Source organism: Carassius carassius, chromosome 37 (genome assembly GCF_963082965.1).
Source record: "Carassius carassius chromosome 37, fCarCar2.1, whole genome shotgun sequence".
NCBI classification, from domain to species: domain Eukaryota; kingdom Metazoa; phylum Chordata; class Actinopteri; order Cypriniformes; family Cyprinidae; genus Carassius; species Carassius carassius.
In genome coordinates this window covers 11,686,142-11,711,033 of record NC_081791.1, presented here as the reverse complement: position 1 = coordinate 11,711,033, position 24,892 = coordinate 11,686,142, and the positions used below count along the sequence as shown (strand labels likewise).

Genomic DNA, 24,892 nt, shown 5'->3' with positions numbered 1-24,892 from the left:
ATAGTAACTAATGTGGTATCTTTCTGCTGAATACAGAATAAATATCTCTTTAAGGTAACTAATTATATATGTTATACTTTGTACGGTGTACATGTTACAATCCTCCTTCACCTGAAGTCTTATGAATGAATTATGTTTTATTTTCTTGAAGGGCTTAGAAACCTCCTCCAAACACTATTTTCATTAACCCAACCATTCATTTGAAATCAGCAGATCAAAACACATGTCTACTGACCCTGTAATTCTGGGGACTATTTAGGCTCTCTGGAGACTCAGTGGAGACAGCTGTTTGGGAGATCCCCACAATGTTCCCTCGGCTCTTACCCATCACAGGTTCAAAGTCCTCCGTTTTCTTAATGATCTGGTAGGTCTAAACCCAAATGTGGTGTTATTTAGAAGTGTCCACGTGCGCCTTCACTGATCTCCTCAAACCAGAACCAGATCTGACAGCCTTTATTTTCAGTCGCCGTAATTAAGAAATGTTGTGACAGCTTGGAGAAAATTACTGCTCAGGCAAAGGCCAGACATATTTCACCAGCTGTGCCTTACACAAGTCACAAAGGGTCAGTTCTATTCTCAGATTTGATTAAGATTAGCTTTGTGATACGAGTTTCCAAAATATAGGACCAGTTTCATGTGCAAGTCCTCAGGATCAAGGAGATCAAACACTGGATTAAAAACATCAGCCTCATCAGATCAGGACACAAGTTCATATAATACAGAAGACAAATGATGGCACTGAACACAGCTGTTCACTCTCTGTTGAGTATTGGTTGACTGCTCCCTCTAGTGGAAAACATCTGAAGCACAATAAAAACAAGCATCAAATGCTAGTTTGGATGGTTATTGTATAGGATAGCTTACTTCAAAATTAATTTACTCATCTTCATTTGACTATTGGTGGATTTTTTTCTTCTTCTGTGGGAAACAGAAATATATTTAAGGATGTTCTGAAATGTTTTCTGAATGCAGACGAGGGTCTTCCAAAATGACAGAAAAGCGCCATAGAAGTGGTTTAATTTAAAGTGGTATTGCACCATTGCTACCAAAATATAACAATTCTAAATGACATCAAATATCACTGGTTCCAATTGCCACTGACATCAAACCGGTTGTGATGTGTCATCAGGGATCATATTTGAATACTGTTATTCTCCCCACCACAAGTTAGATAAAAATAAATAAAAATAAATAATCATTCCGCTAAGATGCATTACCTATCAAATGTGACAGTAAAAACATTTATAATGTTACAAAAGATTGGTATTTCAGATAAATGTTATTTTGAACATTCTATTCATTAAAGAATCCCAAAAATAAAACGTATGATGGTTTACACAACAATATTATGCAGCAAAACATTGATGATAATAAGAAATGTTAGAATGATCAGCATATTAGATTGATTTCTGAAGGATAGAGTAATGGTGCTGAAAATTCAGCTTTACATCACAGGAATAAATTACATTTGAAAATATACTAACATAGAAAACAATTATTTTAAATTGTAATAATATTTCACAATATTGTTGCTTTTACTGTATTTATAAGGAGACCTCAAACACATTAAAACTGAAATCTTACCAACCCCAGACTTTACAGAAAATGAGCAGATTTTAAGAAAGTGATGAATAAATTTAGTTCTGTTCCTCACCTAAAGCTATCGTATGTCTTCAGAATGATTCCAAATATGGTGTACAGTCATACAAACCACTTTTATAAAACTATGTTGTTTTTTTTTCTTTTTATTAAACTGATTGTTTCCAACTCACACACAATAACACACACACTCAAACCACAAAATATTCTTAGCCAAATTTACTGAGACAGAACGGTCCAATTATTCATACAATACATATGAACCTTTAATAATGTACCACATTCTGTTTTTCCTCCTCATCTGGTTCTCTACAAGAATCAAACTACGGCCTACACGGAGGCTCAAATATTAACCATAATCCATTAAGTCTCTCTAAACTCTGGAAAAGCAACCAATCATTCAAGATTTGGTTAAACAAATCATCTGCAAAGTGCAAAAACTGCATAAACATATGAAAAGCACATGTTCCCTCACAGAAAAAAATAAAACAAAAACAATATATGCATGAATGTGTACAAATTATTTCAGCAATTACTTGGCACTCATAGAGCAAAAGGCACAAGCCCTATATCAAAAGGCAAAGCAAGACTGAACAAGCCAGTTGACTTACAAGGTCTAAGTTATCGGCAGTGCGGGAAAGGCAATAATATTACACCAGTAAAAAAAGAAAGAAAGAAAATATACAGAAATAGCTTTTTGAAGTAGCAACACTCATTATAAATTACAAAGCTATGAAAATGAATGTATGTATATATATATATATAAAAAAAGACACCAGGTTTGTTTTTTTCTCAAAAGAAAAAAAAAAACATTTCCTATGAATTCAGGTCATCTCTTCATATGAAGAATCCTGCTCACTTCAGTCTTTAACAAAACTATGAAAAGAGAAAACAGAAAACAAATGAATATACAGTAATTAAAAGATGTTTTTTTTTTCTATAAATGAAGAATAACAACTAGTGGAAAAAATTGAATTGCTTGGCTCCTAATAGAAATATCAAAACATCCTTAACAATGACCGGAGGAAAAATAGCACTATATATTTATATAATACATACATACACACACACACACACATATATATACTGAATTTGTATTGTTTACAGTGGTTTACTCAGCTATTTTTTTTTTTTTTGTAACATGCCAAGATGGGAGTCTGCCACTTTGCTTTTCCATAAAATGTAAACATTATTTTAAAAGATAAAACAAAAAGTTATGAACTAAAAAATTTAGAAAGTAATTACAATATATATATATATATATATATATATATATATATATATATATATAGTGTTATTTATTCTTTTAAATACCCCTTTTCAACAAGTTCAACATTTCCTTTAATGTAAGCCAGTGTTATTTTGTTGTATTATCAACAGCTATAGCAAAAAATACACTTTTTATATATACATATACACACATATATATATATATACACATACATATATAAAATCTATCAATATTTAAATATTAATGATAAAAAAAATATATAGATTTTTAATAAATTTGAATAAAATCTTTAAAATAATAAACATTTAAAATTATCTTACAGCTACTGCAATATAAATCTTATGCCAACTAACCCTGGTCTCCTCTGTATTTTATCTTGTTCTGTTGCATTCAGCTTGTTTTAAATGAACCTCATTAAATGGATTATTTCCTTAGTTATGCTGGTAAACCTTTACTGTAAAGTACAGCTGTGAAGTTTGCCTACAGTGAGTAAATCCTGCCACCGTGTGGCTACATTGCACAAGCATAATTGATGTGACAGTTTTATTGTCTTCAGCAAGCCAACCGATGGCTTTTGCACTGCCAGATACACAGAGTTTCTTACCTTCCACCGGTTTCCACACTCGTTGCACAGCACGAAGGTGGTCATGGGTTCATCTGCGCTGCGTGTCTGGACCTGCGGAGAGAGATTGTGCATTCCTGTTCGTTTCATGCTTCAGCGCAGTTTAAGCCCACTTGCAAACTTCCTTTCAGACATGCGAGGGAATCAAAGACTTGCGCAAATTTGCTCCGAGCACAGAAGATTGAGAGCTGTTTTTATAATGGAGGCAAGTATAAACATTTCTGGTCTGCTATAACAGCATACCTGAGTGTAAGTGCAGTTCTTGCCCTTGCATTTTCCACAGATGAACATGTCAGTCTCAGTGCCGCCCACTTTGGAGAGCTGGTGCTCTCGAATGGACTCCTTGGTCAGCGCTTTCCTGATCTCCTTCAGCTCTGCGCTTGCCATCTCCTGCCAAACACGCAATTAACACAAACACAGAGAAGCTGCAATTCTTCACGGGCCAAAATCAAACCCGAACGTACCTCTGCGGTCATGCTGGCGATGCGGTCTGCAGAGATGTTTCCGCACAGGACGTTCCGGCGTAAATCTGGGTTTTTCTGGTCCTTGAGGTTGGAGATGCGACTCCTCAGTCTGGTTTTGTACTTCATGTCAGTGGACTTGAACTCCTGGTAGATATGTGTCATGAAGTACAGTCAAGAAAGCACACATTATTTTACATTAAGATCTACAAGATGAAGTATGCATAAAAAAAAGAATACAATATTTTCTCCTTTTGCAGAAAGATGGCGAATGGAAACGTAACCAAAAGGTGTAAATGAAAAGTGTAAATACTGTGGCACAATCAAAACATTGCACTGTTTGTTTGAGGTCAAAGTTGAAGGTTTGGCTGATTATTATTGGCCTCTACTGGTCGATGTGGTAACTACACAATGTACAGGCAAAATACATCTTTCTCTATTCCAAGTATTTCTGTATTCTGACAAAAGTATGAATCACCAACATTTTATATACTACCATAGTACTTGTATTCAAAAGGATACGAAAGTGACAGTAAAGACATTTATATTGTTGCAAGATTTCTATTTCAAATTAATGCTTTTTTTTTTTTAACTTTCTATTACTGTACCAATTCAGGGCCAAATTGCACTTTGCGATTTCCAAAAAAAAAAAAAAAAAAAAAATTATATATATATAGATTTCATATATAGGCAGATTTCAAACCACATACTTGGTCCTGCACCTTCAAATAACCAAATTCAAGCTTAATCAGAATGCTACTGTATAGCTTTCTCCAGGTTTTCTATCTAGACCGGTGTTGAGCATCCCGTCATAACACTAGCTAATGTAGCTTTTGGTAATTAGAAGGATATAATCTTCAATCTGTGCTGCCAGGTGTTCACAGTCTACCCCGATCGTCTGGTAATCACCTGAGAGAAAAACACAAAGCATAAATCAGCTCAAATTTTTAATCCACAAATCTCCCCCATAGTCATCTCAAAAAGACATTTAACAGCAGTTAATTTAACATTTTAGTTCCCTTAATTACCCTTAAATTGTGCATTGCAGTGAACTTTATTTCATATTCGAGTGAAATTAACTTATTTTGTAAATTGTACTATTAGCTTTTACAGAGCATTAATAACCAGTTGAACTGGTTCAGCTTTTACCATCAGTCTGCAGGGCCGCCACCAGCAGCTCTCTGCATTTAGTGCGCACGCTGTCCGTCGTGACGGGTGCAGGTGGGAAGGTGGTGAATTTGGGGGTGACAGGGGTGGTGGGAGTTTTTGGTGTCTCCGGCTTGTTACTAGACAACAAAAGGTACCAATATGTCAGTGTTTTGTAGAACTGCTTAAAATAACATGTAATGTAAACACACAAATACATAAAAAATAGAGTGTTACGTTACTTTTTATTCAAACTTTAAAAAACAATATTGTTAAATATTTGTGAAATATACTATAATAGGTTTAAAGAATTTAATTTAAAATAATCTAGAATAATTTAAAGAATCTAGAAGTCAGTTTATTTATTTTTTTACGTCATGTTTTTTATTTTTTTCATGACTCATTTTCAAATAGTTACCTAATTTTGTAAATATAATGTCAAATAAATATTATTGTCATTGCAGCAGGTTTTATTTGGCATCTTTAAATTAAATAGTATGCTATATATATATATATATATATATATATATATATATATATATATATATTAGCTTAATGCAGGCTGTAATATATTTTTTTATATTATTATAATTTTTAAATAAAACATGCATGTAGGAGTTGTTCACAGTTAGATCTATAATATGCATTTAGAAAACATATAGAATGAATTTTAATTTCGAGGCAAACTTTAATGGTTAGAATCCACACACCTGGTGTCACTGGATCCAGGACAGTCTTTAGAAGATGAGGACTGGAGAGGAGATCCTCCTTTTTTCTTCTCCTCCGATTTACCCTCAGAACCATCTGCATAAAAGCATATTCACACAATCCAGCATTAATATCAGAACACATGCTCATTGCGTTTACTATCATAAGACAGAAAGAGCTGGAAAGCAAACACAGCAGTAGTGCTGTGAAAACGATTCATCGCAGTTAATCGCATCCAAAATAAATAATTTCTTAAAGATATACATGCATGTGTTTGTATTTATATATACATAATAAATATATACACAGTACACACACATATACTATGTGAACAAAAACGTTTATATTGGACGCGATTAATTGTTTGACAGCACGGAATTCTTCAGTCTCCTTCTCAGTCCCTGTAATTTACTCTAAAATAAGTGAAAACCCATCTTTTTAAGCAGCGTGCGTGTGAATAGGAATGCAGTACCCAGCAGTTTCTTCCAGGCCTTGATGAGAGATTTGGCCAGTGTCTGCACCTCCTCATCCGAGCTCTGCTTCCGCACTGCATTCACTGACATCCCGATCCGCGTGGACTGCAGCACGCCACGCAACGAAACAGAGGGGAAGATCATGTTCGTTACATTAAATATATCATTGGACTATCACAACATCCAATTTGTGATACATTATAACTCATTATATACATAAGACACAAGTGTTACAGATAACTATCAAATAAGGAATGATGATGCTTTGACTACCTGATCATTCTTCTGCTATAAAATGCTCAGAAAAGCTAAGATCAATATTGAATAAGAGAACAAGCAAATGTCCGCCTAAGATTTTCAGCTATTTAATTGCAGTACACTAGGTATGATAACCTTTAAGATTTTATTCACAATAAATTGGGGACTGATCTGGAAAGACTATAAAACACAGCTCTGGGGTGTGTTTTCCCTAAAGCACTCTTATTTCTTCCATGTATCACTGCTCTGTTGTGTCTGAATTTCTCCTCAGGGACTAATTTAGGGCCTGTTTAGCTGTACATTAACTCCAACCATATTGGATATATCCATTCCAGGGTTATTAGTTAACCACATCTGAAATGAAACTGTAAAAAACATTCATTACCTGAAATAAACTAAAGATTAACTGAAAGAAATATATTTTTACAATTTTTTTTAACAAAAATCTAATTTTCAGTTGAACTGAACTAAAAAAAAATAAAAAAATAATGAAAGCTATACAGACAAATAAAAAAAAAACTAATACAAAAGACAAAAAAACAACAACAAAATTACTTAAACTTTAACTCAAACTAAAGCAGAACACAAAATATTTTAAAATATGAAATATTAATAAAACTATAATAGTATCTCAAAATGATACTAAAACAATACGGATCCAGCTAATAACAATAATCCTACAGTTAATGCCGTCATATGACATACACGTAAAGCAGGTAGTTATAACTGTACTGTACTGTATGTACACACAGTAGTGCATTGAACCACTGGCTCCAAACACAGCCAATGAGCACAGCAGCATGGGATTCCCTGACTGGAAGAGAACGCCATGGTTATGTAATCAAAGGCAGCACATGCTCTGCCCACAGACACCATCTCAGGTCCTGCTGAGATACCTGTAGGGTCTCCAAAGACATCTTCATGTTCTTCAGCTCCTGAAGCAGGTCAATGGCACCATCCTGAAGATAAAATCACAACGAGGAGGAAGGACAGTTATGCAACCACTTCTCAAACACTGGCTTCAACTATAGTAGGTTGGTTCATAGAAAAACAGCCAGTCTGCACATAAACGCCGTGTTTTGGGGACAAAACTGGGACTGACTGGTGTGAAGTGTCGGCTTAAATGAGTCTTTTGTTTGCGCTGGAGAAATTTGGAGAACGACCAGCAGCCAGCTCATCACAGTACACAAACGCTTCAAACATAAAAGTAAAAGCCGATTTTGAATGCTGATCGACCAATAAGAGCCCCGCGGCTGTCCGGATGAGGATGAAACAGGTGATAATCACACAAACACACAGTACCTAGATCTCGTGCTTGTTTAATGTAGACAAACAGAAACAAACGCGTGAACGAAATCAGCAGTTCTTTCTCCTACCTGTGTTTCAGAAGCTATGGCAAATGTATCACACTTACAGTGTTTTTCTTATGCACCATTTTGTCCAGCTTCTTTGCGATGCGCTCCACTTCTTGGTCCTTCACCATGTTTACAGGTTTAGGGCTGTTTGATGGCGCCCGATGGCCGTGCCTCCATTTATGTGGGGAAAATGCGCCAGTCTCTGTGTGTGTCTCTTTTAGTGGCAGTATGTGAGGAATCTGCTGCCTTTCTCTCCGCTCTAGAACGTTGTATAGACCCTTTGCAAACACGTGACCACGACCACGTGACGACGCCATGCTGGACGGCAAAATCACTGGACGCGCAGGCTGAGCAGTAGTAGACGACCGGGAAATTTGAATAGTTTTAAACAGATTAAAATAGATAACGTTAACATTACCACTAAACTTCATGGCTTCTTCTATTGAAGAAGTTGTAGTGCCGTTATCGGTCGAGGTAGGGCATCTGGTAGGTGCTCACAAAGAGCGATATTTGGAGAAGTTGGAGATAGCAGGTTTGGATACAGACCCTTACCTTCTTCATCCCTCGGTTTTCACGGACCTCGTTAAATCGCCGAGTCTGCCTGACTTCGGCCCACACGATTTGTACCACTATGTGGTAAACGGGGTATCCCCATACACTGGTGCTGATCTCAAAGCTTTTAAAAGTCTGGATGCTTACCAGTTCTTCGTAGCTGGCTGGGTTACAGCTACGCGATGCTACGCTAACGGCGGGGGGAGGTACCTCATAATGGCAAAGGTAAGACATCGATCTATGGTTTATTTTGTATTATTACATGGCTTAGTTGAATTCTAATGTAGAATGCAGTCTGTTATTTCTTGATAAATATTTATATAACACGTAGCCTATGATTTTAGAGTACATGGTCGGCCGTGGCTTTTTAATGGATGCCTGGACGCATCCCAGCTCTGGGAAGTGCAGTCATTAATTATCGATCACACGTTAATCCATGCAGACAGTAAATCACGGTGTGTCTGTGATCCGTAGTAACCACATATAATTGTAACATCTAGACATCTTCTTATCTGTGATTATATTCGCAGTAGCCTATGTTAAGATTCTACCAGTTAATCACAGCAAAGTATTCACAATGTGCATTTATTGTGTTACTGCAGCATTAAACAATAACATCACAATAACATTCATGTAAAAATAATGTATCTATGCCACTTTCTGTATTTGTAGGTGCATCATAGCCAGTAAACCACGGAGTGTCTGTGATCAGTAGCCACACATAATTTTTACATCTAGCCATCATCTCATCTGTGATTATATTCGCTGTAGCCTATGTTAAGATTTGACTATCACAGTGATTAAGATGTATTCACAAGGGGCATTTATGGTGTCACTGCAGCAGTAAATAATAACATCACAATAACATTCATGTAAGAATAATGTATTTATGCCACTTTCTGTAATTGTAGGTGCATCACAGTCAGTCACTGTCTGAAACCCAACTACAACCATGGGTATCTTTGAAGAAGGATGGGACAGTCTTGTGCGGCCACTGTACATGTAAAGCGGGCCTGGGAGAGGTGTGCTCCCACGTGACAGCTCTGCTATACGCAATAGACTCTGCTGTTAAACATCTGGAAGACAAAAGCTGCACTGATGGGCCCAGACAGTGGGGACTTCCTCCTTTGAAAGCGGGCAAGGCTTTGTACGAAGAGGGATCAGGAATTGATTTCTCACATCCTGCCAAAAAGCGTTGTGGTGTAAACAACCAAAGCCATTCAGGTTGTCCATCTGTGAAAAAAGTGGGTGTGTCTGCAGCAGCTATAGAACAATTCTACAAGGCTCTGGATAATGCAACTCCAAACCCTTCAGAGAAGAGTGGTATCCTACGCATATTGCCACACTACTGTAAACAGTTTCAACCAAAAGTGGTGTCTCTGGGTCTACCACAGCCCCTGACTGAGTTATACAGTGCTCAGAACCGGAAGCTGTCTGCCTCGGACCTTGAGAAAAAATGTGATGCGGTATTCAATGATATGGAAGTCACACCAGAGCAGGTATAGTCATCCCTCTTAATCTCATATGACTAAAATGTGCTTTAAGGTGTCATGTCATTAATTTCATCTTCTATAATTTACAATGTTGTAGGCAGTAAAAGTTGAGGAAGAGACACGACAACAGGGAAAGTCAAGGCTATGGTTTGACATGAGGGCTGGTAGGGTGACCGCATCTAGGTTCAAGTCAGCTGCAAGGACAGACCCTACAAATCCTTCCAAATCCCTAATTAGGCAGATCTGTTACCCTGACCTATGCAGATTTTCAACAGTTGCAACCAGGCATGTGTGACATAATGACATAAACATACAGTTACTGTTTTTAATTTCACCATAGTGTAAGTGAGTAAAGAAATTAGATGTTCTTTGAACTTATGTTTCAACTATGGAAATGTATGCAATACATGTTGTGTTCTAATGTAGAGGGCCCCTGCTCACAAAAACATCAAAGAAACAAAAACAAGACAAAGAAATGCATTTATCATTGGAATATTTATTATAGTCAGTATTACAAATTATCAACATTAAATTACAAACATGATGACAGATTACATCCCTCAATCTCTTTGAGTGCCCTTATCTATTTTTAATCCCAGGTGTATGGTGTAGGTCCTTTGCCTATTTATTCCTAATGTTCCTTTTAAATGGTTCCTGTTATATTTAATTTACACCTTTTTAAACAAGAGAATACAAGAGATACAAGAGAATATTATGTGCTATTAAGATTAGGCCAATTTTGGGTACTGACATCTATAGTACTTATAGTTCTTAGGGAAATGAGAGAACAAATCCAATGAAAAGGACACTCAAAGAGCTACGATGACTTAAAGGAATAGTTCACTTTAAAATGAAAATTCTGTCATCATATACTCACTCTCATGTTGTTTCAAACCTGCATGAATTTCTTTCTTCTGCTGAACAGAAAGGAAGATATTTAGAAGATTATCAGTAACCAGACAGTTTTTGGATCCCATTGACTTCCATAGTATATTTTTTTCTACTATGGAAGTCAATGGGACCCAGAAACTGTCTGGTTACTGACATTCTTCTAAATATCTTCCTTTCTGTTCAGCAGAAGAAAGAAATTCATACAGGTTTGAAACAATATGAGGGTGAGTATATGAAAATTATCATTTTAAAGTGAACTATTCCTTTAATAACATTATTTTTCTCATTTTCAGATGGGGATGTGAACATGAACAAAAAGCCAGAGAGACATATGAGGCTTACGCTGCACAACATCATCAGGACCTAAGTGTTCGTGATGCCGGTCTCCATATTGATACCTCCCGTCCCTACCTTGGAGCATCTCCAGATGCCTTGCTGTCCTGCTCCTGCTGTGGCGATGGTATTTTGGAAATCAAATGCCCACACTGTGCCAAAGACACCGGAGTCCTCAGTGCCACTGAAAAGAAACATTTCTGCATTGAGAACACAGATGGTACACATGCACTTAACAGAGATCATCAATACCACTACCAGGTGCAAGCCCAGTTGTTTGTGACGAAGCGGAAGTTTTGTGACTTCATGGTGTGGTCTACATCCGATTTTTTTATACAGAGAATTTTGCCTGATGCTGACTTTTTTACAGAAGCAGTGCAGAATGTTGGGCCTTCTATAGGTCAGCCATTTTATCTGAGTTATTGGCCAAGACATATACATGCCCAGATAGACTGCTGTCAGACAAAACACAGTCCACAGACTCATGAAGTGAATTACTAGAATTGTTGGGTCTTTGTAAATTATAGTGTGGTCTAGACCTACTCCATTTGTAATGTTTTTCTTTTAATTTCTTATGATGTGATACTATAAATAAAATGTAATTGAATTATTAGTAAGATTTGCCAGTGTGTAATTCTACATACATTTAATATCCTTTTATAAAGTACAACAGCATAGTCAAAAGTTTGAGGGCTGGTTTATTTTACAAAAACATCTTTCAACACGTTTATAAAAGCCAACCTAAATTACATTAATAATGACATTAAGCTAACGTTAGCTACCTTTGTGAATGGGTAGCAGTAACGTTAACGTTAGACTGCACAGCCCTATCACACTAGCTGGCACTTGCTCATTACATAGCTAACTTAGGTTACTCATGTTACAAATGACAATTTGACTGGGTCTCCATCTGGACAAGGATGGCGATATGGTATTACACAAATTAAGTAAACGTAACTGGGAAATACATGAACCTTACCTTGTAAAAAATGCTCGCTGCAAATCCTGGAGTACTTGGAGGGCTGCCAGTCCTTTCGGCTGATAGCAGCAACCCATCGCTGCCTTCTCTCCCCATCAAATGGTATTCGATAAAAAGATATATTGGCTTTACCCTGTCTATTAGCACAGCCCACGGCACAACACGAAATAACCATTTTACAACTAGAACTAACTCAAACACGAACTCATTTGGCTTGCCGTCCGTCTACAGAATAGCTCTTCCGCCGTCCGTCATGGCGTTCAGAATTCGCGCGAGTAGAGCGTGACGTCACGTGCAAAGGGTCTATAGCGATGTTCGAATCTCCAGCGAGTCATTCTTTTCGGTTGAATCTGTTCACAGAATCAAATGATCCTGTTCCGGTATGAAAGATTCATTCACGAATCAGACTGAATCGGTAAGAGCACAGAGCAGTTCTCAAGCAACTCACCGACTCATAAGAAAAATGAACGGACAGTGCGAGAGGTAAGTTACCTTAATAGTGGTAATGTTACAAATGAATTTTGTATTCGAAATGTTTAGCAGTTATTTGGATGGTAGTTTTAACAACATTAAAAAACACGTTTAGGAGATTTAGCACGTTTAGCAACAAACTGAACTAGGCACGTGAAATTACAATAAACACATGTTAAGGACTTATACACTGTGACTAACATAAAAGGTTTGGGACGTTTTACAGGACACAACGAGATGTCATTGATCACCTGATGACAAATTTACGTTGTCACGTCCAAAGGTCACTGAATCGTTTCTTAGAAGCCGTTCTTTGAACACACTGCTCAAAAGAATCGATTCTCTGAAATGAGTCGAACTTTTCATAGATTCTGTGTTGAAGCAGGGTGTTATGGGAATTGGAGTTAATATGAATAACAGCAGAAGCAAGGCAGTCAAACGATGTGAAACAGTATTTCTAACAATTCTAACTAATATTTTTTGTCCAGACCATTTTCGTAAAAACATTTTGTAAACATCTTTGACATTTTGTTTTGGTAATAGATTCAGGGCCCTTTAATATCATTTCATTTAAAAAATTTTTTTACAAGTTTAATTTAAGAGTCTGCCCTTTAAAACGTCAGCCAAAAAAAAACAAAAAAATAGCTACAGCAGAAATTTAACCTTGACAATGGTTGGCTTAACCGAATGTTTACAGTTCACCTTAAAGTCAATTTGTAAAGAGCTCACTAGACTATTTGTTTACAGAACTGTGCAATTACAAAATGAAAGAAAAACAGCAGCAGGTGTACAATAAGTGTAGATAAAATACTTACTAAAAAGCATATTTTAGTAAATTTATATTTGCAAAATGCTAAATTGTCCTTGATTTATTTACTTGGATTTTAAAATGTAATAATTTAAACATTAAAATCTTGAAAAGTGCTTTGAATAACACATTGGTAAATGGCAACGTTTTGGAATCAAACACATTTTGCACTTAGTAAAATAATTAAATCATCTAACTATTAATATTGATACATTTTGAGTGAAACAGTGACTATTGTTCCTTGGTTGATCCTCATTTTCCAAATCTCTAGTCAGGATTTCTGGTTGTTGTGTAAATTTGTAGCATCCTAATAAAAGGGATAGTTCACCCAAAAATTAAAATGCTGTCCATACATGACAAACATGTCTGCTTTGACAGCATTCTTCAAAGTATCTTATTTTGAGTTCTGCAGATGCCATGTGTTGTCATTAACTGACTTCAGTACATTTAGCACACTAAGCTTGCCTCAACATCATAATTGAAAAAATAAATAAATTTACATTTACTTTGTGGATCTTTGCAAAATGAGGACATTAGTATTTTGACCTACTGTGTGTTGTGTGAACAGATCTAAGTTTAACAGACATTGAATTTTATCAGCAGAGGGCGTCATTGTAACATAAGTTCTAAAGTATTTTGCCACCTAAACCGCAAATAAAAATGCATTAATGCCATTGCATTAGACAACAAAATGTCAAACTAAGTGACATTTGTTTTAACCCTTACATTGTCTTAAGGTCATCTTTGACCTGGTAAAGAGCTGTTGCCCTTTCAAGCATGTTAAGGGCAGCCCAATATTTTTTTTAAATGATGAATAAAACTTGGGGAAAATATTAAGCAATTTCTGTCAGCACTCTCAATGCTTTCCTGTCAGCTCTCCACTGTCCTCTCACATTAAAGGAATAAAATGCCCATATATATAATAGAATAATAATTAGGCACTCTCTAATATTCCACCGCTCACACATTCCACTGTATAAGGGTAAAATGGTGCTAAATTTTACATGTAAATCAATTTAAATTCATTCAATACTTATAAGAAGGTTTGATTCACAGCTAGTGGTTTTAGCGGCATTCAAGATGTAACTTTCTGATAAAAGATACACAAAATGTAGCTGTATCCAAAAATTATTTCTTCGTCAAGTAAAGAAAATATTACATTCACACATTGTTCTGACTGTTGTGCAATTAATTTTTAAACCAGATCGATACAGATTTTAGCATTTCAAGCGACAGTGAAAACAATAGTGTCACGCTGAATCAGAGCTCTGAGCGTTAATGTCCCATAATGCCCGTTTGAACGGTGTGTGCACATACAGGGGTTGAAGCCTCCATACATGAGTGAAGGTGACAGAGTGGCATGTTCTCCAGCTGAGGAAACTCCACCTCAGCATTGAGGGAATGTGTTCAAAGGGGGGGCGGGGGTGGTAGTCCCCGAAATGGGCAGCTCAGGCCTCTTGGGCAGGAAACGCGGTCTTCATCACCCTGCTGAGGTCATCTCTGATTATAACTGGACCTGGTTAAAGCAGCCCGACCGGCTCACTTGAACATGCCCTGTTCCTGCCATACATTCCCTATTTAGAGGGGTACAGGCGGTGCCACTTTGGTTCTTACTTTGGTCTTTTTGTGTGGTTTAGAAATGTGCTGATTGATTGAGGTGTGTGTTTATTTCACTCGGCTTATCAGTGTGAGGCTGTTGCCGGCCATTAATCTGTCATTACGAGACATGGGGTCAAACTAATTTTAAATGAGAAATTATAGATCATATTGTCATCATTTTTTTATAATGTTGACAATTTTCTCAGCACTTTTTCATTACATTTCACAACAAATTTGGACTCCTTTTAGGACTTTTTTCGTACAATATTTTTAAGAAAATATTTATTAACAATTTGGGCATTTTCCTCTTAATTGTCAGCTTTTTAAAATAAATTGTATAACATTTAGAAGAAAGAAAGGTAACACTTTAGTATAGGGACCAGTTCTCACTATTGCTTATTAGCATGCATATTATTACCATATTGCCTGTTTATTAGTATTTATAAAGTACATATTCTGCATCCCTAATCCTTACCAATACCTAAACTTAACAACAACCTAATTAATTATTAATAAGTAGCAAATTAGGAATTTATTGAGGCAAAATTCATAGTTAATTGGTTTGTAAATAACAAGAATTGGATCTTAAAATAAAGTGTGACGAAAGAAATACAATATTTTGACAGTTTAGATTTTGACAATAAATAAATACATTTGTAAACAACATTTAACAAGTTTTATTTTATTTTTCCAATTCTGGATTTTTATGAGCTGCTTTAAGAAGCTTAAAACAGCTTAACAGATGAGTACAGTAATGAATTATGATTAGCAATACTTGCTTGGAATAAAGTTCACAGTTTATTTGTTGTAAATATGCTTCATTAATGTTACTATATAACTGTATTTATATTTGGCAGATAAGAGTCTCTATTTAAAAAGCATTAATTAGCCATACCCTTATAACAACAAAATCATTTCAGTGTTATGATGTATTTTGATATCTTTATGTTTGCCTAATATATCAAAAATAACGAATAATCTAAAAATACCTCACATTGATAACATATAACATGATAACTGATAACACTGATATGGTTTTGTTGTTATAGAAATATGCGTAATATGTATTTTAGTATCCAAAATATCTCATCATAACCTTAATGTGTTTTTGTTATACAAAGGGTGCTCACTTTACACCTAATACATAATTAATTATATCTACCAAATGTAATTAAAGACAGTTATATATGAACATTAATATAGCAAATATGCAATTAATGTATCAAATTGTGTTTTGTAGAGTACATCCAATAAACTGTGCACATATACGGTGTATTTAAAAGCTTCTCCCAGTAATCTCGATTGATTTTAATAGTTTCAAGCGTATGTATTTGTTTAGCTCTGTTGAAAGCGCACAGGGAAACAGGGCTCTGTGTGTTTGAGTGGGAGAACGAGAGCGAAGGAAAGAGCTGTGACATCTCATGTGTGCTGAGTTTAAACAGATCACTCTGTCAATAAGCACTTTCAAATTGAAATCAGATGCTGACCAACCACCTCTAGTCCCAAACCTACATCCTCTTTACAATCACAGAGGAAATTTCACATCGAGTGAGTGCAACCTGTCCTGTGCAAGTCAAAAAGCCTATGTAGCATTGCAAACAGTTTGAGGAAAGAAACCCAGGGCTTGGAAAAATCGTAAATGTGCTGTAGCGTTACTGTAAGCACGTTGGTATGTGTTTATTAAGGGTGAATGATGCAAGATTGGCAAGATACACGGACAAATATCTCGCGCACCGACGAAATCAGAATGCGAATGTTAGATGCAGTGTATCTGCTTGACCTAAATGAGAGCTAATTGTGTTTATTCGGCTTACTGCTGTGTTTCTTCTTCTCTGCGAAGTCTTTGGTTGCTGAATCGTGTTCTCATTTTACCTTTGTAACAAATGTATCTTTCCCTGGCCGTCCTCAATATGATAACAAACTACAGTCGATGCCATATTTAATGTCTATAGTCATTTCTCATGCTGTTTTTCACTCTCAGGCAGCGAGATACTGTAAAACATGTGAGCCTGGTCGAAGCGAATGATGAGTTACATAAAAAGTCAGGGAGAAGGGGACTGAACATCATCCAAGATCTTATTAGAGACAAAGAAGCATTCTCCTCTTCTCTGTCAAGGGTCCTCTCTGTCTGAAAGGAAAGTGCATGTTCTTGATTTTTAACACATGTATCAGAACACATAAAACAGTGTCTGTAGGACTGCAGGAACAGCCCCAGGCCTGCTCTTGATGTGCTGGGAAAGCCATTTGAGGCCAGCGGTGATCTGCAGAGCCCACATATTACAGTTCTGCTCTGATCGTTCTGAAGGATCATGTGACACTGAAGATGTGTCATAATATACCAAAATAGAAAACAGTAAGGCCTATTTAAAATTGTAATAATATTTCACAATATTACTGATTGTGGCTTATTTTTATCATATAAATGCAAGGCTTTCAAAAACCAGTACCAGCTGCAATCTTTTGAATGGAGTGTAGGCTATATGTCATTAATAGACAATATAAAACTATTCATAATTACAGTAGTTGACAATTTTAGAACCCTTAACAATATAACCTCAAATGTAAATTATTGTCGAATGGCATTGGCTCTTGCACATCAGTGTGACTTTTGAGGTGTATTGGAATATTTATGAAGTCTGTTTATGTGCAATGTTTTGGCTTGATTTCAAGGTAAATAAATAAACAGTGATTATATATATATATATATATATATATATATATATATATATATATATATATATATATATAGTGATTATGCTGCTTCAGAAGACATATATTATCCATGGCAAGTCTTATTAATTTCACTAATTTCACAAGTCTTATTGTTATTTCAGTAATGTGTACTGTGATACATTTATAAATCTTTTGAATTCAATTTTCATATTTAGCATGTTTCAGTAGTTTTGTTATATTTGTGTGTATATATATATATATATATATATATATATATATATACGTCCCATTGACTTTTATAACATGAACTAATATTTTCTTGTTTGCTCCACAGAAGAAAAAAAAAAGTCATGCAAGTTTGAAACAGCATGACAGTGAGTAAGTAGCCTTACTGATGACAGAATTTCAATGTCTTTAAACGGTTACAGCTGCATTTATCATTCAGTAGTGAAAAGGTTAGCTTAAGCAAAATTTGACTGCAAATTCAACTAATCATGAGTGCTGTAAAGAAATGCATTGCACTGGTTCATCTTAGCTTCATTATAATGGCACATGTATTTGGTTGTGTTTTTCCTGCACCTTTTTACTTTACAACAGTACATTTTCTCCAAGTATGAGCAGTAGTAACCGTGATGCTTCCCTTACTAAGCACCACACTTGAGATGCTTTCATGACATCACCGTTTTCCCTTTTGGATTCCCGACAGGCATTTGGCCTTCAACAGGAAGTACAATAATGCAGCCACACAATAAGCCATTAAACACATCACACACACATCAGCGATCACAATTGCTCTGGCACACTAACCTTCTGTTTTCCTGCCACCATCCAACCAGATATATATATATTAAAAAATCTCCACTTTTAAAAACACACTTTTCATCATCCTTTACACTCTCTCCCGAGACCTCAAATCCCACCTTCTGCTCCAGAAAACCCCCTGCTGCCCCTAATTTAGTAACAAAACTACCCTCATCCTCTAAGTTTAATCTTTCACCTCCTTTCTACGGCCCTCATTCCCCCTCCAGTCTTCGTTCTTTCCACAAGTCCTATTGAAGCACTTTCTCTCTCTCAAGCCGAGCTGCTACACCTCCTCTACTACCTCGCCGAAGCATTTGAGCAGCACCTCATTTGATGCCCCCCTCCTCTCTGCCCAGCCTTGACCCTCTCCGTCAGGGGAATTGAGTGCTTCCCTTTGGCCGGTCTCAGCAGGGTTACTGTGCTGCAGGGCGCTGTGTGGGAAGCCGTCAGCCCTCTCACTCTCACACGCACCTCACGGCTCTTCCTATTCAACGTTTCCTCCCGCTGCCGGTCTGCCATCGCGCTCACACATGGCTTTTTTGTTTTTTGTTTAGATGGTTTTGTTCTGTTTTCTTTTTTGATCTCTCTCTCTCTCTCCTTCTCTCTCCTCTGGGAACAGCAGAAGAATGGGGGACAGTAAACCTGAGGCGTGCGCATTTCCTCTGCTGAGGCGCTGGCGAAGTTAGGACTCCAGTTGTGTCAGCATCCCTGCCTGCTGCCTGTAACTCTCGCTGTCCCCTTGCCTTCATCATCTTGCTCTTTTAAAGAGACACAGTAGTTCACTCAAAAGTAGAAATCTGGCATCGTTTACATTCCCTAACATGTCTTTCCAAACTCATAGAACATCATCCTCCTGTGGAGCACAAAAGTCCTCCGCTCCAGAAGGGTAATAAATGTGGACTGAATGTCTCAAGCTTTAAAGAGGACTTGAATTGACTGAATGTTCAAAATTGAATGTAATCAAATTAATCAAATTATTTGTTGATTCTTTCATGCAAAGTGGTTCTGATGTGGTATTTCATTTGAAAACAAAAAACAAAAACAAACAACACTTAAAACATTAAACCTAAACTTTAAAACACTAGGCCTAGTGCTAGTTATAATGGTTTGTAATAACTCATATTGTTAATGACCTAAAACGTGCTTTTAACATACTATCTCTGTATTTAAAAAATGCGTCGTATTCATGGTGTCCCAAAATAGCACATTTGAGTACACTTAGATGTCCTTAAGATTATCTTATGAAATAAATCTAAAAAAAAAAATTTATATTAGTAGCATTATATGTTAATTCTGCAGTACACAGACTGCAAGTGACTTATATATCAAAAGTCTCTCAAATTTGATCTTTTGTTAACAAACAAGAAATGCATTTTTTTGTATTATTAATAGCATTGTAATATATTGTAAATGCTGTAACGAGTAGTAAACAAGTGATTTTAGGGTAGATTGTCAGGCGTATCATGCATTGTACACATTGGCTTCATAGAACATGTTACCAAATTCACTAATGTTCTTCTAAAAACACAGTTCATATTCTATATCAATTTTGTTTTTGGTGCCATGGCACGTTCAGCTCTTTAAAAGGTCACAGAGAAGATAAACCTGTAATCCATCTCTTTATAAATTGTTTTCATATTGTTTATGAACCACTTCCAGCCCCATGCTGTTTTATTTTTTCTTAACTGAAGGCACTAATTCTTTGTATTCATCTCCACCCACTGCTGATCATCACCATAGAGATTCATCCATCAGCCTTTCTGGATTCACCAGTGAACAGACCTGCTCGCAGGAATCTCGGCATATGGGAACTCTCAGCGCTGTGTGAAATATTCAGGATGATGTATCTCGTGATCTCACTGCACTTTGATTCAGTCAGTCTCTGGGAGAGTTGTGTGAGTAACGGACAGATGCGTCAGTGAGTGGAGGACGTGTGGCCGTTATATATTTCGGCATGCCTGCACACATTGTTTCAGGACTTGTGGCATGTCACTATGGTATTGTTTTTGAATGGCCTCCTGGGAGTGTGTGTGTGTGTGTATGTGTGTGTGTTCAGGCTGGATAGAAGCCATGCCCTTAATTGGTTCTGAGTATATGCTTAAGTGCATATTTGTTTGTGTGTTTGTGTTTTGCTGTGTCAAGGTCATACGAACATGTACCAGGTCCTCTGTATGTGCATGTATGTATACGAGTTTTTATGCTGGTGCATGCATGTAATGCCAAAAAGTCCAGGCATTTACATATTTTTTTTATTTTTTCATTTATTTTAAGTGCACTATACTGTAATTTCAGCACTAGGGAGTGAATGTGATTTGTTTGAGCATTTTCCTTTTTATTTATTTATTTTTACACTGGAATGACCGTTTTTTTAAAACTTAATAGTTCTTGTTTTAAAAATGCATGTTTGTCTAGTGTTGTCATTTTTATTTTCATGCAAAAAGACTAGTGTTGCCAAACGAATAATCGCTATAAATCACATCCAAAATAAAAGATTTTGTTTACATAATATATGTATGTGTTTATAATGTCTCAAATATATACATGCATGTGTTTGTAATTATATATACATAACAAATATACACAGTATGCACTCCTATATTATGTAAACAAAAACTTTTATTTTCTTATGCGATTTAATAATTTGACAGTACTAAAAAGGGCAAACCTTACATATATTCAGAAGTGAATTAATACTTATTAATTAATTGATTATTTATTAACATTTTTATTCAGCAGGGATGCATTTTTTTTTTAAATGACAGCAATAAAAATCTATTAACAGTAAAAATCTAACTTGTTCTTTTAACTTTCATTAAAAAAAAAAATCATTGAATCATGGAAAAAATCTAACTTTTTTCACAAAAATATTAAGGGTTAATTAACTGTTTTTAACATTTGATAATAATAGTAAATGTTTCTTGAGCAGCAAATCATCATATTAGAATCATTTTTGAAGGATCACGTGACACTGAAAATTAGAATAACGATGCTGAAAATTGCCATCAAAGGAACATTTATATTTTTCTATATTTTTCTATTTTAATATATATATATTAAAATAGAAAACAGTTGCCCTTAACAGTAATATTTCACAACATAACTTTTACTGGATATTTTTCATGTAATGATTGCATCTTTGTTGAGCAAAATAGATTATTAAATAATTTTTTTTTAAATTAATATTATTATTAAAATATGTATAAGGTGCATTATGTTTGGAATATATTACTTGATTCTTATCGGTAAAATAATTTTCTATTTATATTGTTTCTGCTTTTCCTTCAATAAACTGGATATTTTGTCTATGCTGTGATATTAATGTTACTTTTACATGTCTCGTCACTCAAAAAAAATAAAATGAAGTTAATACAGTACAAATTACTTTTTGGATGCAACTCTCTCTCAAAAAAAGAGAAAAAACACTTCAAAAATGTGTTTGGTCACGACACATCTTCAGCGCAGTTGCTATTAAATACAAAGCATAAATCTGCACTTATTGTCCAGAAAAACAAATGTTATCCGCTTCCACCCCTCTCTTTCCATCTCTCTCTCACTCTCTCAAACACACACACACACACACACATTCACAGCCATACCAGTGTTCAGCACAATTCCCAGAAACACCCCCATTCCTCCACCACCCTTTCAGGGCCGAGAGCAGCCTCGCTCTCCAGAGAACAGGCATGCCAGGCGCCAGGTCCGGCTCACACATAAACACACACAGACAGAGGCCATGCCCACGGTCTAATGGCCTCTGTGAACATGCCACATGCTCATCTACAGCGGCTTGAGTTTCTGCTCTCGTCTGTGGTGGCCATGTGTATTTTGTTTGTGAGTGTAACAGTAGTTGTACTACGCGAGTGTGTTTTCCCCAGCTGCGCTGGACTGCTGACTCAGCAGCGTGTGGTGTCTCTATGCTTTCATGGACCTGTGTGTGTATATGTGTGTGTGTGTGGCCTCTTTGGACATTATTTGCCCTGAGGTCTCGTTTTCAAACAAACTAGCCATTGCCCGGCACAGCAAAGTCCCCAAACAGTGCATGACCAGTAGTTTTATGTGATGGTACCCTCTCTATATTTAAAGCCTAATTTCATGAGCATGTGTCATTGTGTTAACACTACTCCATGACAGCATGAGTGTTAGTTATGCCAGTTAAAGTCTATATTTAAAACGAATTGTTGGGGAGACGCTTTGTTTACCCCCTCTGGAGCCATGTGGCTTGCCCATTACCAAACCAAAGGTATCTGCGCTAAGTATACAAATGCACGCTTAAAATATGCTCATATGTTATGTGTATGTCGACACATATCAAAAATACAGTTACTTAAAATTGCACCATTCTATATAGTGGTGTAACATTCTTGCATCATTTGTTAGCCTAAACTTGTATGAATTTCTTTCTTATGTGGAACACAAAAGGATAGTTGCAGTATTCTCTGTCAGCTCTTTAGAATCTAAACAAGTGAAGACTATTTTGAATCAGTTCTGTTCAAAGAATCAGCTGAACTTTTCTGAATCGTCAAAGCTGTCAGTTTTGACTACAATTTTTGGTGAGTAACAACTTTATGTTAGTGTATTCAACGCACAACGCGATCAAGAGATATCACTTCATAGTGAATGACTCTTTTGAATTAGTAATGTTCAAAGAATCAGAACTTTTCTGAATAATCAAAGTTGTAGATTTGAGATATAAATCTAATTTTTAAGTGTCGTCTGATTCAGAATAAATCGGCTCAATATTTCTGAATCATTAAAGTTTTCAGTCTTTGACTCAAATGTTTACTTATGTGTTAATCACACAAAGTGATCAAGTAATGTCTAATTGAATGACATTGGGAATGACTAGTGAATGACTCTTTTGAATCAGTTCTGTTCAAAGAATCTGAACTGTTCTGCTTCATCAAAGTTGTAGGTTGAGATTTTAATCAAATTTTTAGGGAATAACAACTTAATATTAGACTGCTTGAGTGACGAAAAATCAAGTGATGTCTGATTTAGAATGAATGATTCTTTGAGTCAGTTCTGCTGAAAGAATCAGCTAAACAGATTTTTTTTTAACTCACTTTTGTTTTGTTCGTTACACAAAGTGATGAAATGTCTACAGTAGACTACAAATATATTATATGAATTGTGTGGCACATTTTCTAAGTTTATATTGGTTCTTTTGTCATTAAGGAGCTTGACAGCTCAAGGCCTCATTCACTTTCATTATATTAAAACGAGGAGCCAGAACATTAGTCCAGAATTCAGTTTTCGTGCTCAATAATAGGAAAGTCATACAGGTCTGAATCAACACAAGGATGTGTAAATGATGACTGAATATTCAGTGCTGCATGAGTTATTCTTTTAATGCACAGACAACAAACATTATCTCATAAGATGAAGGAGTTTGCAGGGAACCAATCCTCAGCACCATTCATCACTCATTTCCACAGACTCCCAAGTCAAGTTGAGAAATCCCCTCCCTCACGTACTTAACATTTTCCAAATAGCTGTGCAAACCACAGAATAGTTCCCCTCGTTTTGTGGCAAACATACAAACATTGTAGACTCTCCCCTCGAAGATGGCCGCCGCATCACATGAAGAGTTTCCAGCGGCCAAATGCAGCTCTACTTTCTCATTTTGGGGGATTGACAATTATATAGCATGGACACCACATAGTCTAACAAAGTATTATCTAGAAGTCACAGAGTCTAGTATGTCTCACTTCAGAATGTAATATCATTAAGCCTAGAACTTAAATCAAAGCTCACCCTTCCCAAAGATAAACAGCACTCAAAATAACACCAACAGAAAAACCCACAATCGTCTGAGAGAAAACTGACCCACGATGCAAAATCTTATGTCTGTCCACAAGGAAGTTCTGACTATTGCATGTAAAGAATCTTAAACGATAAAGAAAGCAAAATGTTATGTTATACAAAAATGAATATGACTTTCATTTATCTTTAGTCTCCATTTTAAATGAATACTAGAGGCAGTAAAACTCTGAAAACTTCTATTCCTTTTCACACAAATTATAAATTACAGGACCGGAGTTTTGATTATGGACACATCATTTTTGCAGAGTTCCTTCCACAATATTATGTACAGTAATTACTTCAGAATTATTTTACCATGATTCAAAATTTGAAAACTGATACTTTTGAACAATACTGTTACATTTACAAATTCATATGCATGAGTTTTCTACCAAAGTTAAATTTATGGTAAAAAAAAAAAAAAAAAAAACCCCGCCAGATGTGGTCACCAGAAATTTTACCTTAAAAATATGTTGCCAACATTTTAGTTTTTACAGTTCTAACTTTAATTTACATTTAAATACCGTAATTTCATTAATTTGAATATTGTTAATATAGTCACATGATAAACTGAAGCCCATAACAAGCAGCTTTTAAATATTAACCTACTGTATATAGAAGATACACAGTGTCATTC

At 35.9% G+C, this 24,892-nt stretch overlaps 1 protein-coding gene and 1 long non-coding RNA gene across 3 annotated transcripts; one reads left to right on the top strand and one right to left on the bottom strand.

Annotated features, from left to right (window-relative positions):
* Positions 1 to 1,803: 1,803 nt before the first annotated feature.
* tcea2 (transcription elongation factor A (SII), 2) lies at positions 1,804 to 8,046 on the bottom strand. Its single transcript, XM_059527486.1, has 10 exons — positions 7,913 to 8,046; positions 7,395 to 7,457; positions 6,240 to 6,345; positions 5,770 to 5,863; positions 5,063 to 5,199; positions 4,758 to 4,822; positions 3,917 to 4,063; positions 3,696 to 3,842; positions 3,435 to 3,506; positions 1,804 to 2,475 (listed from the first exon to the last, which is right to left on the bottom strand). Exons 1-10 carry the CDS (start codon positions 7,979 to 7,981, stop codon positions 2,467 to 2,469), a joined length of 909 nt encoding a protein of 302 aa, XP_059383469.1. The 5' UTR covers positions 7,982 to 8,046; the 3' UTR covers positions 1,804 to 2,466.
* On the top strand, positions 7,986 to 21,039 carry LOC132118016 (uncharacterized). Of its 2 annotated transcripts, none has more exons than XR_009425874.1 (3): positions 7,986 to 8,119; positions 12,402 to 12,584; positions 20,145 to 21,039. It is a non-coding gene; the product is annotated as an uncharacterized LOC132118016 (long non-coding RNA). The 2 variants fall into 2 exon arrangements; XR_009425873.1 differs by having other exon boundaries at positions 20,194 to 21,037.
* Positions 21,040 to 24,892: the final 3,853 nt, after the last annotated feature.